This window comes from Carassius gibelio, chromosome B16 (genome assembly GCF_023724105.1).
Source record: "Carassius gibelio isolate Cgi1373 ecotype wild population from Czech Republic chromosome B16, carGib1.2-hapl.c, whole genome shotgun sequence".
Classification (NCBI taxonomy): Eukaryota; Metazoa; Chordata; class Actinopteri; order Cypriniformes; family Cyprinidae; genus Carassius; species Carassius gibelio.
In genome coordinates, this window is record NC_068411.1 from 10849697 (window position 1) to 10870377 (window position 20681).

Consider the following 20681-nt stretch of genomic DNA (forward strand, 5'->3'; position numbering starts at 1 on the left):
GTGCATGATTTTGCACGCAACTTCCTTATTCAGTAACACACACCTTTCTTCTCAGACAGTGAGTCTTTTCAGTAGCTGTCTGACATTTGTTTCAATAGGACTCTTTATTTTGTGATAGAACAGGAGGAGGCAACACAGTGGTTAGGAGTGATGGGACAAATGAGCGCAAAGCAGTTCTTTTTCTCATGAACCTACTGCTCTCAAATAGGGATGTGCTACAAATCTGTAACTTTCAGTTCTTGCTGGAACATCAGTTAGAGCACACAGATGCCACAAACATACAAAAACCCTTTCGGGCCTCCCGTGAAACTTAAATAGTCCTCATTGTTTTGGTCCCTATGGGTTCAGGTCAGCAGTCAGAGGATGTTATTAAACCACATTGAATGGCTTTTGTGTGCATTTTATATTCAGGAGGTAATTAATAATAATAATATATATATATATATATATATATATATATATATATATATATATATATATATATATATATATATTATTGTTTCTGAAAATGTATTTAATAAAGTGACTAATCAATAATTAATTTAAATCAATAATAAATCAATAATTTATTAGAAATAAATAAATTTAAACTGTTTAGTTTATCGGATTTTAAAAAATGTAGTTAACTTAAATGATTCACTATTTAAACTGACAAATAAACTTACAAAACTGAAGCAGTAAGTCATGTTTAAAATGTTAAATGTAGCAAAAATATATTAACTTTTTGTTTAAATGCATCTTTTATTTATTCATTTTAGTATTTACTTTTTTAATTAATAAATTAATTCCTTTGGTACTTCAGATGTTCATCAAGCTTTTATTTAGCTCTAAATGGTTTTATAGCTTGACTTGTAAATTATGTCTGGACCAGTTTTATGTTTTTAAATAAATGTCAAATGTTTTCCTATCTTGTTTCATCCAACATGTAAGTGTCCAAATGCTATGAGTCATTGTATGTGTAACAAGTACAGGGTAACTAACATTTAACCAGTTATTGAAGTTATTGAAAAGTCCTTTTTTTATGACTTAACATTTGTTAAACTGTAATTATAGACATCTGATTTAGAGATGGACCAGTTTTTTTTTTTTTTTTTAAGTTTATGACTTTTTGAAATCCAGTTGGCCAGTGAGTCTTATGTAATAGTACCCCACTAGTTGAGGTCTTGTGTATTTGAAAGTGTCATGTCATGCAGTCCTGCGGATTATGTGGCACTATTACTCATACTTAGGGTTAGAAAATTGAACAAAAAACACTGAACTCAAACCACATCAATTTTATTTAAGAAAATGCATGACGCCTCTAATTGTTAAATTATGAATTTAACTTGCAATTAAACTTATGGAGTGAGAACAGTGTTAATGCTTCAGTTTTATGGAGTAACATATACAACTTCTTACTGTACATTTAATAGCGATATAGTTAATTTGGCAATTAACTTAGCATTTAATTTTGCCTTTAACAGATATAAGATAACGAAAAAATTAGAAAATACAAAACTATTTTTAGAAGAATTATGGGAATGCTAATTTTTTTTTTTTTTTTTTACTTGCAAATACCATAAATCTGACACTAGTTTACAATAAATCACAGATAATACAATGCAGATAAAGTGTTTTTACTGCATATGAAAATTTACTGCAAATGGATCCTTAAAATGAGTTTATATTCTTCAGACTATAAAGCCTAACCCTTTTTTTTCTTCTTGTAGTAATCAGATTCACTGTTGAGAATATTAGTTCACTGCAGTTTTCCATGTGAGCTTTTTGGTTGTCGGAATTCAAGAGAGCTCTAGTTTACAGCAAACCCCAGAGGTCTAACATGCTGACTTTCACTCACATTATGCATGTATGGAGCAGCATGGGAAGACCGTGGAACCGGGAACAAATAAATATGCATATTTTAAGCTGTTAAAGTCATGTTTAATTTTTTTTATGTAACAGTAAAATAAAATAACTAATTTTTAAATACAACTTTTATTGATTGATTTTTTTAAATTATTTTTTTATTGTTGTTATTAATAATACATTGAGTTATTCTTGTTATTTTAGCTGTTCAGCAGGGCATTTAAAAGCTTAAAGCATTTGAGATTAGTACGGGTTTGGACTGTGTATGTGCACACCATGCTAGCAAATCGATATTGGATTACATTATGTTGTAAATATTTTATGTTTAGTGCAGACGTTTCTAGCGCCAAGGTTGTGAAACAGTCTAAGATGCATCCAGGCTTGAGCATTGTCCAATCTTGAGGTTTAATTAACCCAAGTTTTTCAGAATGGGCCTTGGCATCAAGTGCACTGTGACAACGAACAACAAATGGATAGAGCTACATCTGACGGCTTGACACAAAGAAAAGCACTTCAGTCACCAAGGAGTCTAGTGGTGATGGCATCTGTTGATGACTTGCTGCAGTTCTATTACAGACTGAGCCATTGTTTCTTTATGCGGGAGCTACATTTGAAGTTCATCCACAGCTGACAGACAGAGAACCACAGATGGACTCGTACACTAAAGCAGCCCTTTGTTTGCCCACAACCTATTAGTCTTTCTCTAGCACTGGAAAGAGTGTGTTTGAGGCATTGTCCTGTCGCCAAATGCATTTATATAGTACTCAGACGCTGAAATGAGTTGTTTGATTTATTTTGCATGGATTGATCTTTTTGATGTGCCAAAAAGCTGTGAATGTCAGAGATGTTGTCTCTGAATGTCTTCGTATTGTTATGATGTCAGTATCTCAATGAGAGTTTCAGTGTCTTTGTTTGTGTACGGCTTTTGTCGCGGTTTCTTTTCTGGAATGAATTGGTGAAGGCATGATCTATCAGTAACTTGACTGTGATTGTTATAATAGTGTGCTGAGTCCTCTGTTGAATGACTGAAGGAAGCCATCAAGTGAATAAAGGCCCTTTCACATGATATGTGTCAATGTTTTCAAGCACGTTGGATGGAGTTAAACGGCGAGCTACAGTTGTGCACAGGTCAAGCGTTGAAACATCAGTGCTCAAATTATTTCAACCAGATCTTTCTGTGGACAGCAGGATTATTGCAATACATATGGAGTGCCACATAAAAATTAATTCAAAGGTTAGTCCACTCCAAAATGAAAATGTTGTCATAAATCACTTACCCCCATGTCATTATAAACTGTAAAAGCTTCATTCGTCTTTGGAACACAAATTAAGATATTTTGGATGAAAATCAGGAGGCTTGTGACTGTCCCATTGACTGCCAAGTAAATTACACTGTCAAGGTCCAGTAAAGGATGAAAGACAACGTCAGAATAGTCCATCTGCCATCGGTGGTTCAACCGTAAAGTTATTGACAAATAAATAGACATTAAAGCTATTAATGTAAATGAAGGTTATTGGTTCGGAATGACTTGAGTGAAAACAGCATTTTTGTTTTTGACATATTTAATTTTTATTTACCGTATTTTCCGGACTATAAGTTGCACTTTTTTCATAGTTTGGCTGGTCCTGCGACTTATAGTCAGGTGCGACTTATTTATCAAAATTAATTTGACATGAACCGAGAGAAATGAACTAAGAGACATGAACCAAGAGAAAACAGCCGCCAGGGGGCGCTCTATGCTGCTCTCTAGAGCGCCCTCTCATTGCTGGAGACGGTAATGTTTTCTCTTTGTGCTTGGTTCTAAATAAATGCGACTTATAGTCCGGTGCGAATTTATATAAGTTTTTTTCCTCGTCATGTCATATTTTTGGACAAATGCGACTTATACTCAGGTGCGACTTATAGTCTGAAAAATACGGTGTTTTTTTCTTCGGTCCCAGGTAATTACTTTGTTCAGCAGTATAGAAAGATCCAGTGCAATCCTACAGTTTTACGTTTATTTAATGCGTTTGGCAGATGCTTTAAGCCAAAGTGACTTTGCATTCAAGCTATACGTTTCATCAGTTCTTGCTTTCCCTGGGAATCAAATATGACCTTGGTATTGCTAGTGCATTGCTCTACTGTTTAAGGCATGTCATAACTTTTTTTCTATTATTTATTTTATTATAGAGTTACACCAACCTTTACACCAATTTTCAAGAAGTGTAAATTTAATGACTGAAAAAATAACGTGGGGCATATTTGAAACTGACTTTCAGTCAGAATCGTGTTGCTTGATTTGGCAGATGAAAGTCTTCAAATATTAATAAGCAGTGAAACAATTTTGTAAATGTTTTAATAACAAAGTGTGATGCCAAATGTATTTTTTGACTGTAGGCCCATCCCAAATGGAACAGATATTTAAATAGATTTAAACTGGGAAATTAAAAACATGCTCATCTTGGAGACACATTTAAACCTTTGTGGGTATGAGCTGCGTTTTATAGTATTTTTTAATTAATTAATACATATAGTATTTCACTTTACCATTGAGAGCTACAATTCTAAATGCTTGTTCACAGCAAGGAAGATAATTATATCTATAAAGTTTTAATTATCATCTTAATTCTTTCACTTTCACTAATTCCTTGAGAATATAGGGAGTCCACGCCACGGCTATAACAATATAATAAAAAAGTCAGTTGATTAACATTTACAGCCAATCAGAATTTAGACTACATAACTGCAGTGTGTGCTTATACAGAACATTATCACCATACAGCATATGCATAGTTATAGCTATTGTTCTTGGTCTGAATAGGTCTTAAGTGAATACTTGAAGACCGGGACCATTGCTCATAGTCAGAAATCTGGCTGTAAAAGACTACATGCTATATAATATTATTATCTGCTGCCACCACGAATGAACTGTTTTTAGTTGAAATTTAATAATCAGAACTGACAAAGCTCTCACAATCGTATTGTCCATCGGTAGAGCATGCTGTGTGTTTACCCTTGTGTCAATGGTAGAGTTTTAAACACTGCTGGATATCTGGCTCTACAGTGACCTCTTGCTGGGTCAGATTTGTTTCTGATCCATCTGTCTGTCAGTGATCAGAGCAAACCCACAGCCTGTGGGTGTACAGGTCATTACAGCCGAACAGTCCCAGCAGGGACGGAAACAGTCCAGAGCCACTGTCACAGTGCATAACCACGGCTGCTCAGTGCCTCAGGTGTACTGCTGCACACTCCGCGGCAGACTGGAGCTCTCCGAGGGGCCATTATCAGATCAAATATCTCCCATTACCTTCCAGAAATGCACCTCTGCCATCTGTGCAAGCTAGAGGAAGAAATCATGCCTCTTCCATTTTCTCAAATGTGTTGTCAATTTCATAAAATGGGCCTATTAAAGTGGTTTGCTTTTTGCCACTGCTAACTGTTGCCGTAGTTGTGGTGACATCTCTGGAGAGAGAAGGGATAATGGAAGTTTTGTTCAAACTTTCTCTCTCATTTCAGTTATAGCTGTACTTACAATTTCTGGTTTAAGATTAGGAAGTGCATGCCACTGCTCATGTAATGGTTTTATTTTATTTATATATAGTTTTTGATTTATTTATTCATATATAGTTTTTTTCCACTGTTTAGTTATTGAACATTCTGTAGCACTTGTTAATTACATCACTTGTGTTTTGACTGTTAGGGCTCTTGGGGCAGATTTGGACTGCAAACCATTTTTTCTCAGTCTTTGGGCCACCCACGCTGCTAAATTGATTTGATGTCTGTTAATAGGCTCGGCCACTTCTCACAAACTTTCCACTGTTCACCGCCAGAGCACAGAGTCACTGAGCATATCACACTTTGCCACACAATCACAGAAAATCTGTCATCAGTTTTAGAAACCACATGTCTTTAAAACTGTAGCATTTTGTGATTAGTAAAAACTTCAGGAACAAATCCTGGGATATCTGTGTGCCAACTCTCTACTAGTTTTCCCAACTGCTGCCAGTAGTGTCTAGATAATAAGCCATTGTCACAAATGTTTATAATTTTTTTTTTGTCACATTTGGGACTATTTTAGTCATAGTCTGAAACCCGCATGTCAGTCTCACTATGCACTGCATTCATTCTAAAATTTAACAATGCATTTATTTAATTCTTTTCTTTGGTAGTATAATACACAAGAAATCTTGATGTGGGATGATGACAATTAAAATTTTGTAGTAAACTAATCCTTCAAAATTGTGTCCATATTTGTTACATTTGATTAAGTTTGAAACCAAATTCAGTTAGTTCCCCTGTCCCTCAGAACACTCTTGTTAATCTGAATCTTTTGGTTCTTTTTTTATCATTATTATTATTATTAAATTAACTTTTCATTTTGGGCTGAACTAATCCTTCAAAATTGTGTTCACACTTGTTGGTGCATTTGTTGAGTTCGAAGGTAAATTCAGTTCGTCTCTCTTGCTCTCAGAACACTCTTGTCAGTCTGAATCATTTGAGGTTTTTTGTGAAATTATAAGCTTTTCATTTGAGGGGATAACTAATCCTTAAAAATTGTGTTCACACTTGTTTGTACATTTAATTGCACTTGACATTAAATTGTGTTTGCCCCCCTTTCCTACAGAACACTCTTGTCAATCTGAATCACATGGTTCTTTTGTATACCATAATCACAGTTATTTTGTTTTTGGTTGAATTAATCCTTTACAATTGTGTTCAGACTTGGTACATTTGAAGGAGTTAAACTTGAGGGAAGTAAACTTAGTCCATCCATCTTTTTTTTCAGAATGTTCGTTTCACAATGCTCTTTCTGGTCTCTCTTCAGTCTTATGTTTTTTATTTTATTTTATTTTTTCAGTTCATGTGTGAACTGAAGATATATATTTTTTTTTTTGGAGTGAACTAATCCTTAATGTTCACACTTGGTTGATGTAATCCAGAATGTGTTTTTGTTTTTAACCAAATCATGCGGTCCTTTTCTTTGCAACCAAGTTTAGATGGCAGCTTTTATTCACACTAAGCAAATTAAATAAATCAGTTGAAATTAGGTCTGCACTAAAACCACCTTTGAAAGTGTACCCCTACCATAGGAAAATGAGCAGACACCGTTTATTGAGAATCATAAAAACTGAAAATGAATGCAGATAATGTGCCAGATGTTACTCTTTGCCAAATTCTTGGTTGACATTATAGGTATGTAGACCTTTGTCTGTCTTGTTTCAGTTTGGCTTCCTGAGACAATGAAGGCTCTATGATGTTTTTTTCTCTCTCTCTTTCTCTCTCTCTCTCTTCTCTATTCTAATGAATTAAACAGTCTATTGAAAATGCTGATGACATTTTAACCCTCTTCCCTGTAGATATCTGGAGTCTAGGGGTCATCCTCTTCATGCTGGTGTGTGGTCAGCCCCCTTTCCAAGAGGCCAACGACAGCGAAACTCTGACTATGATCATGGACTGCAAATACACTGTACCTGCTCACGTCTCCAACGCCTGCAAAGAGTAAGTTGCTACCTTAACCTCAGCCTTGGCACCAGTCCGATCATCTCTGGCATTTCCTACAGCTTGAATGTCCACATTTTTTCCTTTGGGCTATTGAGAGACAATGGCTTAATGGAGCCTTTCACTGTACATTCATTATCTAGAAAGCCAGACAGTAATGTTGACATGGATGTTAATAAGCTACATCAGACAGACTCCGAGTGACCATCTCAGAAACACAAACACATTTAAAATAAATGCTGTTCATTAGAATTTTCTGTTCATCAAAGAATCCTTAAAGGTGCCACAGAATGCAAAAATCACTTTTATAAGGTGTTTGAACACAGTTGTGTGGCTATAATGTTAAAATACATGCACTCATTGTTTAATAATTCAAAAAAATCATAAACAGTCATATTTTGTTTTCCAAAAATCTTCTTGGCTCTCTGTAAGGCTAATGTTGCTAAAGCTACCATTGTCTCTGCCTGTTTTCACTAATGTTGTGTCTGTTTAATAAATGCATTAACAAATTTAATTAATATATTTGATAAATGCAAATAAATGCTGTTCATTAAACTTTATATTTATCAAAAAAGTCCTGAAAAATAAAGTGCACCATCATTTCCACACAAAATATGAAGCAGCAGAATTCTGATTATTCTGATAATAATCAGAAATGTTTCTTGAGTCAAATACATTGTAATGATTTCTAAAAAGATCACGTGACACTGAAAACTGGAGTGAAAACTGGAGTACTGATGAAGAAAATTCAGCTTTGCATCACAGGAGTAACATTTCATTTTATAATACAAAAAGTTTTCAATTGTAATATATTTGTAATTATATTTCACAAGATTGAATATATATATATGTGTGTGTGTGTGTGTGTGTGTGTGTGTGTGTGTGTGTGTGTGTGTGTGTGTGTGTGTGTGTGTGTGTGTGTGTGTGTGTGTGTATGTATATATATATATATATTAGGGGTGTAACGGTTCACAAAATTCACGGTTCGGTTCGATACGATACACTGATGTCACGGTTCGGTTCGGTACGTTTTAGATACAACAAAATGTAAAAACATCTCAACTTCTCAGAATGCCGCAAGCGCACTGCGGGTCATGTGACAAGAACTAACCAATCAGCTTCATCCTTTCCCGTAACAACGTTGAAAGCTCAGCCAAGATGAAGAAACAGCTGATCATAGTTGTATATGGATTGCAATTTTGAAATAAATTTAGTAGCAGAGCTAGCCTACTGCAAGTGATTTTTAGAGTTGCAAATCCATTTATCCTTTGCTGAAATTTCCGCATCTTCATGGAGAGAGCAGGTCATTGTTGCTTAGCAAAGGCAGAAGACTCAGGGGCGCTTCTGCCCGAGCGCTTTGGAAAGGAGGAGAAAGACGCGCCTAGCGTTTTCCACGCGTTTTTAGGCGCGATATGTGGACGGCCCCTAAGGCGCTCGCTCACTCAGCACGCGCTGAAGGCTCGTTGCAAAATGTCTAATGCATTTAACAGACCAGAAATAGAAGATCCTCCAATAACCAACAGGTCTGGTGTTTGGGTGCACTTTGGATTCCCTGTAAGCTATAATGGTGATGATAGAATGAATGGTAAATAGTAAGGTCTCATATCCGCGGCTATAACGTAAACTATCAATCGCCACGATGATGTCTTTTGCCCTGTTTGAATCCGTTCAAAATGTCTGTCTAAATGCTGCGAAGATAGTTTGTATGTTTCTCCTCTTTTTCGTCTTTTTCCAGATACTGACACACTAAGGTGATGTCGGCGTAAATGAGTTGACATGTTTCAAGTATTCCCGCTGGTGTTTTTTTTTTTTTGTATTCCCGCTGGTGTACTGGTGTAGCAGATGCGACATACCGTTGTTTTTTTTATCCACCACTCTCTTGCAATCACCATTATAGCTTACAGGGAATCCAAAGTGCACCCAAACACCAGTCCTGTTGGTTATTGGAGGATCTTCTATTTCTGGTCTGTTAAACGCATTGGCTATTTTGCAACGAGCCTTCAGCGCGTACTGAGTGAGCAAACGCCTGACTGAGTAGCCTAACATAAACATATAAGTTGGTGTTTTTTTCTTCTTCGGGGATGTCAGGGGGCGTTGCCTGTTACGTCGTTTGGGTTGGGCTACCTTGTTGAACGCATATCATTATATTACACTTTTTTTTTTTTTTTTTAAATATAATTATTTAGTCCAACGAATCGTTCGTTACATAATGCGTATCGCGTACCGAACCGAAAGCGTTCAATACGAATACGCGTATTGTTACACCCCTAATATATATATATATATATATATATATATATATATATATGTGTGTGTGTGTGTGTGTGTGTGTGTGTGTGTGTGTGTGTGTGTGTGTTTGTGTGTGTGTGTATATGTGTGTACTTTATTTTGATCAAAAAAATTCAACCTTGATGAGCAGAAGATCATTAATAATTGTAATGTTTCCAAACTTTTGGCATGTATTAATAATAATAACAATTCTATATACTTTAATATATTATAGTACTTTATTATAATATATCATTATTATATTGTTGTCATTATTTTTAAATGCTGCTTTTTATTCTTTACAGGATAGTATGTATTTTTACGATACAAGATATATATTTTTATGTGCTAAAATATATATTTTTAATAATGAGTGCTGGGGTTGTGGCTTGTGGGCGTGGCTTGGGGCATTATCAGATTTTCCTTCTCTTTTGCCTCTAGCTGATCACATGCCTGATTAATCCTTGCCATCCCAGGAATTAAAGGCAGTTCAAAATAGAAATGAAATTGTATAATAATAGACATAAAGATATCTGATGTGTCCCTAAGGTGTCAGGGTACTTGTGATTGGTTTATCTTAAGTCAGCGTTTGATAGGCTGCCACATCCATACTGATCGTTTCGTGTCAAACAACACGGTTATGTAACTGATAAGCTCCAGGCATAAGCCAGAACTAACCTTTCATTCACAACCCCCATCTCCAAACTGTGTCGTTTAACTCACACTACTAGCTGTCTCTTGCTGTTTGTCCTCAGGAACTTGCATGTCAGGCCAGTGTGTGTTTGTTTTCCAGTTCTTTGTCCGGGCTTTGTGAGCACACATGTTTAGTGTTAACATCTTTCAGAACTACTGCCAACAGCTAAAATTAGACTTTGCTTATAGCTAAGCTTAAATAGAAAGTCTGTTCACAGAGAAACAGTGCAGAACACAAAAGCATGTTCATGTCCAGCTGGTGGACAAAATCTGGGCCAAAATTATTTGTGTGCTTTGCGTGCCCTGCCACCATTTGAGCAGAAATTTAACTTGGAACATCGTCTTTGCAGATGTGTGTGTGTGTGTGTGTGTGTGTGTGTGTGTTTTCAATATGTATGCAAACTAGTTGCATTACAAGTACATGTAAGTTACATATTGACATGATGGTTAATTGTAATTATTTACATGCAATGATGTTTGCTCCCAAATATTTAGAAAATCTGAAAATTTGATTTCTTAAAGTTTTTTTTTTTTGCAATATATTTTTTGTCTTATATATTCATATCATTAAACTTAAGCCACAATTCTGTCAAGTTTGGCTATAGCTTATATATATATATATATATATATAAATTCAATAAGCACATTGACAACCCACAGTCTCAGCAGATTGTTATTTCCACATACTTAATGTCTTATGTGCCTTTATTTAGAGGTATAGGGTTTTCTGATAATCACAGTCTGTTTATCATACTTTCAAGTAACAAAACACATTTCAAACACATCAGAAAAGTTAGGATGTGTTATAATGGTGCTGCAGACTTCATCCTGTCATTATCACTTCCATAGAGAACAAGGTGGAAACTGTGCAGCAGGGTAAGGAAATGTGTTGGGTCTTAACGTCGTTTCTCTGCGGGATGCCATTGTTTGTCAGAGGCGAGGACTCAATCGTGCAGGAGAATGGGCTTTATTAATAATAAAATAAAACAAAACAAACAACAAAAACTACCCTGTAGGGAAAAACACAGCTGGAAACTTGACTGGCTGGCAGGACAGGGTACACGACGGAACATTCGACGACGCACTGGACTGCAAACACATGGAGAATAAATAGGGACCAAATGAGGAGGGTAATGAGGGAAGACAGGTGGGTCAAATGAAGCAATAATCGGGAAACAAAATGGGTGGGGTCAAGACAATAGAAAAGAGAGCACATGGCACACAGAAAACAAGGACAAAAGCCATGTGCTTGAAAAAAAACAAGACACGAACAGACAGCTAATGAGAATACTCATTAGCCTTGTGTTCACACAAGACATGACAACATAAAAGCACACAACCAATGAAAAACACTAGCTGCGTGCTACACAGCACAAGACTTAACAGCACACAGCCAATAGGAACATGAACTGCGTGCAACAACACAAGAATGAATCGTGTGCTACGCAAGACATAACACACTCAGAAAACTCGAGACCGCGCATTCCCACAACAAGACAGAACATGGAGCGCGAGTGTCCAAACCTCAACAAAACATGAATACCGGGATCCATACACCATGCTCCAACATGAAACAAGGAAACAAGACACGCAGATGAGAGCACACAGCTCGAGCACACTCAAAGTTGCGCGCTCACATGAAAACAACGACATGACGGGAGTGTCAGGGCTCTTTCACAAAACCATGAATAAACTATATCGAAGTGACAGAACCCTGACATTGTTAGGCTGTTAGAAGTATCACACAATGCTCCGCTGGAAATGAGAAGAAAAGTTAGGCTAGTTTAGCAATGAAACAAAACCTGTGCAACTAGTGGTAAATATTTCAGTACATACCTGCATAAAGATCAATTACTCATTGAAATGCAAGTGACTTTTTCAATTGAAATGAATTTTTGGTTTTGTCTTTGTAAAGGTGACAAATTGGGACCTACTACAAAGGAGTTGGTTATTCAATGCTGCATCATCATGACTTCAGAATAATCTAGTTTAGCCAGTTTATTTAACGAGTAAGACATATTTCACAGCACAGCTCGTAAGGAAAGTGAAAATGGACAGTGAATTCATTCAAGACAGTATTTTCCAGCCTTAAAGGGTAACATCATTGATTTTCAACCAGCTTTGTAATGTTACAGTGTTGGCAGTATATATATAAATGTTTATATGTCTGCGAAGTCTTACTAACAATGTTGTAGCAGTATAAACGAGATTCTATTTTTGGAATGGTTTCTATTTCTGCAGTATCGTGGTTGAGAGTTCATTATCAATAACGCTCAGGTACTTGTGTTTTTCCTAATGCGGTCATAAGATGCGATTTCAGTTTTTCCTTTCTCTTTGGATAAAGAAGATTGCATAAAGAAGATCTGTAAATTTGCAAAGACTAAAGTCTCAAATCCAAAGAGATATTCTTTATCAAAGTTAAGACTCTAAAACTGCTTATTCAAACACGCCCTCACATGTCTACATCACTATGTGGAAATATTTGCGTAATGCTGCCCAAAGGTTCACGCAAAAGAAAGAAGGCGGGGTTTCAGTAACCGCAGTTAGTGTTGAAGAGGCCATGTCACAGAGAAGCTGTGTGTATCTAGGCGAAAGCAAAAGCACTTTATTTGGCCTTCCGCGAGTAGACAAATTTTGGGGAATTTTTTAAGATTACTTACAAAAGAACATGAATGCATTTTATGGATGACCGTTCCGTGAACCTAGGAGAGGAGGCAATTCTGACTTTGCCACGACAATCTGGCACTTTTAAATCAGCTACTGTAAATAAATTAAAATATTTGTTATTAAATGTTTAAATGCAGAGTTTTGCACGTTGAGCGTGTGTGTGTGCATGTGTGTGCATGTGTGCATGCGCGTGTGTGTGACTATGAATGCGCGCATGTGCGTGATAGAGTATCACAGTGAAATGGCATTGGTTCACAATCCCAGTTTTTGCGTTATTGTATATTAAATCTTAAAAGTTATTATATTGACTGCTCATGTGGTCTCGCACAACATTTTGTTCACAAATTCACTGGCAACCTACTTGTTGTGCATCTGGTTAGGACATTGTGTAAAATCATAGAATGTATTTGTTTATGTACAAGTAGTTAAGGGTAACTACACAATTTAGACCCCTAGTCAACATTTTTACATGTTAATAAGGTTAACGCAGTAAGCTGCGGAAACGCTCATGTGGAGAGCACTGGGCTTAATTGGCTGTTGGCATGTGATTAAACTTTCTATGGGGGTCCAGTCAGCTCCAAATGCACTGAGCTGAATCTCTTTTTGTCAGCAGAGAACACCAAAAAAACTGCCTCTGGATCTCATTTTATGAGCTCTCTTGCTGTCCCGACATTTTTTTTTTTTTTTTTTTTTTTTTTTATGTATTCATTTTGTTTGTTAATAATTTGACATCTCCTGCATTTCTCAGTCCTCATGCCTTTTGTTATTTTCTGGAAGTTGAATAAATATGGTAATTTTGGAGGATTATCTTTTAATGTGCAGCTCTCTCAGCACGTTCAAATGCGAGCAAGTGATGCATGAAAACATTCTGAGCATTTTATTATTCGTTTGGTTCAGTTTTATTTTTCCCCTCAATAATTTTTTCTGTTTTTGTCCTGTGCTTTCACCCTTCTTGTTAATTTATTTTTTTATGCTGGGTCATTTTGGCATCACGGTGAAACTCCTTCTGCTGCTCTGTTGCACAGACATACTGTCTGATACAGCGTAGTGTGGTAAATGTGATTTATGGCTTTATCAGCAAACTGTCTCCCCTAAAAACAATATTATAGATGATTATGGTTTTCTCTAGAAGGATTCCTTTCACCTTTCAGTAGTGTAATATTTATGCATTCCATCACTCTACTTAAAGCATGCTTTTAACCAAGCTTTTAAGCCCTTTATGTTCTTAGGAGAAGATGGCTAGACTAAACCAGATATGTATGTATGTTTTTATTTAATTTAATTGACTTTATGACAAAACACTTCTCCTTCAAAAATAAACAACAAAACTTTAAATTGATTGTAGACTGTTTTGGGAGGCATAAGTCATTGGATTTGTACTGTAGTTCTGTTTGCTGTCATTAATGCACAGGGTTATTGTTAATTAATTTAACTATTAATTTGATATTTTCATAGTTATTATTATATTAACACACAAACACACACACTCACACACACACACACACACAAAATAAAAAAAATATTTAGCAAAATTATTTATTTTTAATTTGAAGTAAAATAATAAACTGAATAAACTAAATCTAGTAAAACTGTATAGACATTTAAAAGATAATGCTAAAAATGCCCAACAAAATAAACCGAAAGAAAAAAAAAAACCTAGCCAGTGTGTCAACACAAGGAAAGATTGTCATTTTGTTTTAATATCTCTTCCCATCAGGGCGTGCCCTGCTCTACGTCCACTTCTGCAAATTCTTCCCATGACTTTATTAGCCCTTTTCTGTGTTTAGTTTGGCTTGTCCAACATAAACATCCAGTGCTGGCATGCACTGTCAGGGTGTATTTTGGCCCCCAAAAGAGCCAGCTGTCTGATTTAGCCCTCTCTGTACCCCTGTGACTGCTGTCAGGCTGCTTTCTCTCATCGCTGCAGAATCACAGATGAATTTGATAGGCGTTGCAGCACACCATGTGGTTAATGCATGTACAAGCAGCGGTTGGCTCATCAACATGGCTGTGCTTCCATCTGCCACCATTTTCATGTCAATCTTCGTTAACATTAATAATTCGTCATTATTTAGTCACTTTTTTTACACAACATTCCTTGAGGAGGAGGTGGGTGTTGAATTCCCTCTGGATGTCATCCACATTCTTGGTGCAAGACAAAAAGAGAGCATAAACTTGCATCCGACGTTTGTGTGCTAAATATTGTGTCTTCTGTCGATTATTCTTTGTGATGTCTGCTGTTTTTATCCTCAGAAACCTCAGGAAGAGCGTAAACATTCCAAGCAGATATGGTTGTTTCTGCGAAGGCCTTTCCGCTAGCAGAGATACTGGAGATAAATTTAGACTAAACAATCAAAGTGCCCATTTCTCAGCTCAGGGGAAGAACATCCTTGACAAATCCCTGCTGAAGTCCAAGTGTGATAATTTATTCTCTTTTCTATATCCTTCACCTGGACCGAGTAGACATTTACTTCTATGTTAGACTAAAAACATTCACTTGTGTCCCAACCTTGAAATGGCTTGTGTGTGTGGTAGCTAGTGGTCTGCTGCAGTGTTTTGGAGCGTTCAGCAGCAATCGAGTGATTATTAGGATTGAGTAGGAGTCTTATCAGGGCTCCCTGCCATGCTGGAGATCCGAGCGGTGTGTGGAGTCTCAGGGGAAGTAGTTGCTGACAGCAGTCTGGCTTCATAGAGAGAGAGATAGAGTCAGTCCACGAGTCCAGCGCTTTCAGCTTCCACACCTGAGCTCACTGCAGCCAGTCACAGTCCAGCATATTAGCTGAATTTTACTTAAAATGAAAGGTTTGATATTACAAGGCTTAAAGGTGATGTGCCAACAAATGGAAACAGTTTTTTTTTAGATTACCTTTTTTTTTTTTATTACTTTTTTGGACAACTTTTTTAATCAAAAAGTTTTCATATATTTACAGTAGGAAATTTGCAAAATATCTTCACGGAACATGATAAATCATGAAGAAAAATCGATTTTGACCCATACAATGTATTGTTGGCTCTTGCTACAAATATATAGCGACTTAAAACTGGTTTTGTGGTCCAGGGTTACATATCATAAAATGGTTTTAAAAATTTATTTACATTTAGTCACTTATTAGCGACTTACAAATGAGGACAATAGAATCAATCAAAACCAACAAAAGAGCAATAATATGCAAGTGCGCCTAGGACAAGTCTTGGTTAGTCTAACAGTACATATAGCAAGGTATTTATATACGTATATACTGTAGATAGATAGATAGATAGATAGATAGATAGATAGGAATGCTAGTGTTAACGGCTTTTTTAAAGTAAACAAGCAGTTAGAAAACATAGAGTGCAAAAAAAAAAAAAAGGATTACAATAGTGCTAGATTTAAGGGTCAAAATATGGGGTCAATCTTTTCTTGAAGATTGAAAGAAAATTGTTGGATTTTTTTATGTCTAAACTTCCTTTTTTGGCATTCAGTTTTTGTTTAATTGGCAAAATAGTGGCATTTTTCTTTCATGCTATCTATGTTGTTTACAGCATTTTATCGTTTCATATTTCAGTGTTTTTCGCATTAGATTTGATTTACTCATCATTTTAATTTGCAGCTTGTCAGAGTATCTCTGATTTCCATTTTAAGCTCTTTTGTCTGGATTTGGTTTTTATCTTCAGGGCTTTTCAGACCGGGTATTTTAAGGCAACCATGTCAGGCAGATTAATTTAGTCACTGCCTGCTTGCATAATATTCTCACTCTCATTAAACAACTACCCCTGTTTTCACACATTTGATTTGCATTTAAAATATAAGCTATTGAGCTGAGAGACAGTTCTTCACCTTATCAACCGCAAACTACTCAAAACTCTAGCTTTTGGGGAATTTCGACTTGTTTTCAGCTGATAAGAACATTTAAGTAGTTAAATGACCTACTCGGAGAGGTAAGCAACTAGATGTAATTGTCATTTCCAGATTGTGGCAAGAGCGTAAATCCTCACAGAGAAGGAAATATAACTGTTTTAGATAAAGCCCTGAAGCCTTTTCTTCCTGCAGCTAAAGCTGTTTTCCACTGTGGAGTGCAGAAATGGAAAGCTCTACTGTAGCATGAATATTTCATAGATGAACGGCGTGTTAAAAACAGTGACGGGCTGAAAGTAAATAGTTGGTTATGAATCTAAGTGGTGTTTTTTTTTTTTTTTTTTATGTTCTGTTTGGAAGGAGGTACATTGCTTCCTCCTTTGCCTTAAGGAACCAGGAATGTGAGTGGGAAAACTTAACAGGAATTGCAGATTGGCATTGGACAACAGTGTTTAGTGCATCACTTTTCAGCAGTGATGCTGTGTGCAAAAACATTTATACAAATTGACCAGTGTAGCCAAATTCATGAAAAAATTACAGGTTTTTTTTAGTGAATCAAAAACAGACCTCATGACCAGTGTATCCTGATTCACAAACAAACAACTCCCAGTTCCCAGTGACCCAGTTCTTTTTAATAAATCTAGAATATGCAATGTGACCAGTTTCATCTGATTTGCAAACAAATGATTCTCAAGAGCTTATCTTAATTTATTTGTAAAAAAAAGAGATTTGAATCAGACAAAACCATCTCTAACCCCAACTATTAAGAGCAGCTAGTGAATTAACATCTTACAAGAAACTGCAAGTTTGTTGTTTTCATGGATATCAAAGTGAAAAAGAAAATATGCACTGTACCTTTAAATGGTTCAATAGTATATTAGTAAATTCAAAGCAGATAGTGTATTAACGTCTTACATTAAACTGCAAAGAATATCTGTATGACAAAGAATCATTCATTTTTACTGTTAAATGTTTCAGCTGCATATATATAGGTAAAGTAATCTGAACATTTGAGATGTCAAATGCAGTGCATAGTTTGTTCTTTTGGGCTTTTTAATGTTGACATTGAAAGGTTACATCTGGACCCCATTACTTTGTCCCACAGCCTTTGATAATTACCCTCTTTTTACGTTACCCTAATGACAACTGTTGTTGCCAGAAAGCCCAATGACTGTAGTTATTTTTGAGACCCTGGAGAGGAAATGTCGTCCTGACAACTTGCAGTCTTGTCCCCTATCATATTGTGACAGGGAGAAATTGTGGCTTTAATCACTTCGGTTCTGTTCTAAAAGTGTCTCATTGTTCCACATCCCATTTTTGGCACTGTAATGGAAATTTCAGATGTAATGTCTGTTGATAAGAGCTTGGCCGCATATCCAAGGAGAGACAAACAGGCAGATTCTTTCCCCAGTTCTCATATCTATTTATTCTCTCTCGGCCTTAACCAATTTCTTGCGTGCAGATAATAACTAGAGCAGGCTGGGCTGCTTCTGCTGCTGTGAGCCTGCTGAATCTCCTCGGCTCTTTCATGGTGGTTGGCCTGTAATTTTGCCACGTATGTGTGCTGAATGGTGATGCGCCCCGTTCGAACTTTGCCTCAGCGGCTACTCACAGCAACAGCAATTCAAGTCATTTTCAGTCAGCTAATACAAGTTTTATTGGCTTCTCTTCGGCTAATGATAGAAAGGCCCTTCTGTGGCGGCAACATCTCAAGCACATTGCGCTCCCCGTTTGCTTTTAATGTGAATAACCGGCGTCTGGCTAAGCGTTAATTGATTTAGAATTTTTACCAATGAAACATGATAACTTAATTATGATCTGAATAGCATTGCACATTTACCCCCAGATACATATTGGACAGGCCCTGTACTAACCTCTTATCCTTCCAAAAAACTGTATCCTCATCTTCTCTTACTGTTCTTCACAGCCTGATAAACCGAATGCTACAAAGGGATCCGAAGAGGCGAGCGTCGCTGGAGGAGATCGAGAGCCACGCATGGTTGCAAGGAGTGGACCCATCTCCAGCCACTAAATACAGCACCCCATTGGTGTCTCACAAGAATCTGTCAGAAGAGGAACACAACAGCATCATCCAACGCATGGTGCTGGGAGACATCGCCGACAGAGAAGCCATCACCGAGTAAGGCTTGTTGTAGGCTTGTGATACAAATGTTAAGAAGCTGGGATATCCTCAGGCTAATGTACAGCATTTTCCACAGAAGAAATACCTCTCTGTCATTCTTTGATTTCTCTTAAGCAGGACTGTCTTGAAATGAAAGACTATTTAGAAAGGGCCTCCAGGTTTGTGTAATCAGCTTGTGTAATCAACTCGCGCTATGTTTTTATTCATGCGAGTGAGGCGAAAAACATCTGGAAAGCCAAACGTGGACGTGTGGGTTCACAGCACCATACAGAGGTGCACACAACTCGGTAAAGTTCTATCATAGATTTCAGGTTGCCCGCGAACAGCTACAATAATGCACTCCTCCATTTTCGGATTCAACCAGATGTGCAAGTAAGCTCTTCGCTGATTGGCATGCATAAGAAGGCGTCGGGCAAATTTTCCATTCAAATTAAAATTGTTGAACCTTTGCGGAAGACGAGATTGACGTGAATATCTCACGTCAGCATAATTTGCGTCACCTGGCTCCAATTTTCTTTGATGAAGACGAGACTTTGAAGAGCTAAAACTAATATTTGATGATAAAAACTATGACAAAATATATGCCGTGTCTTCGTTAACAAGACAAGATGGGACTATAATGTTATTTGAGGACTACCGGACATTCAAAATACATCCAATAGGCTACTGTCTTGTCCTTAAATGTGCATCCCTGTCATTGGATTGCAATCAGATAAGGGGCATTCGCATATCTAGTCTCATTATAGAAGCCGCAGTGGATGGATATACTACCAAAACGCGAACTATCGATCTGAAACAATAGCCTTAGCAGTTAGCACCCAAAAGGGTAAGGATGAGGTGACCAGATGTCCTGTTTTCCCCAGGAGTCACAATTTGTTGTCCATTAAACTTAAAGTTATTGAAGGCGGAATAGGCAGAATCGCGCTGATGGCGGTGCTCTCTCTCGCGCATGTTACGCTTCGTCAGTTCTCATTTACAGCGCGCGATCAGTGCTCAGCACTCAAATACACACACAGCAGTCCACATGTCTATCATGTAGAATATCTCACGAAAATACAGCTATAGATTAAGTGAAGGTGAACAGGTGGGTAAAAACTGAACGTATGTCAGTATTACATGCATGCCGTCTTAAAGGGACAGCATTCCTTATTAAGTACCTATTCGTGTCATTAATGTTAACCAACAAATATTAAATATTTAAAGTAAACCTAATGTATCTGAAAAACTATTATTTTTTATAAATTTCTCTCTTTTTACTACTATTAAAGGGATATTTCACCCAAAATTAAAAATTAAAATGCGCTCTATTTGAAATAGGAATCATTGCCACATTTTGTGTTAACATTTTTCATTTATCACCGTCTCGTTTGTATTTGGCCAGTTTGGAGAAAGCCTCACCAAACCTGACCAGCTAATCGTTTGTGATTACGGGAACTTGTACAAATGCGGATGGGTGACATGAATGGAGATGGCTCCAGATCGGTGATGTTGTATTTGGTTTCCCAACAAGGTCCATTGCACCACAGAAAATGCATTTGCTGAATGCATAAACTGTATTTTCCTGCGCTCAAACCTGCCAATCTAAAGGAAACGCTGTGCATGGTGTCTGAGGAAATTTGTGAATTACCATATACTTATAGTCTAAATAAAAAAAAATTGCAACTATTACTGTTATTACACTTGTATACAAAACTTCATATTATGCTTGGTAAGTGCATAATGTCGCATGCACTACCGCCGGTGGCAGTAGA

At 36.8% G+C, this 20681-nt stretch overlaps 1 protein-coding gene across 1 annotated transcript in view; it reads left to right on the forward strand.

The window, feature by feature from the left end:
- Positions 1–20681, forward strand: part of LOC127975035 (SNF-related serine/threonine-protein kinase) — a 48009-nt gene that overhangs the window by 19881 nt on the left and 7447 nt on the right. The window contains exons 3-4 of the mRNA XM_052578769.1: positions 7183–7324; positions 18715–18927. Coding sequence (XP_052434729.1) covers positions 7183–7324; positions 18715–18927 — 355 coding nt within the window. The remainder of the gene's footprint in view (positions 1–7182; positions 7325–18714; positions 18928–20681) is intronic.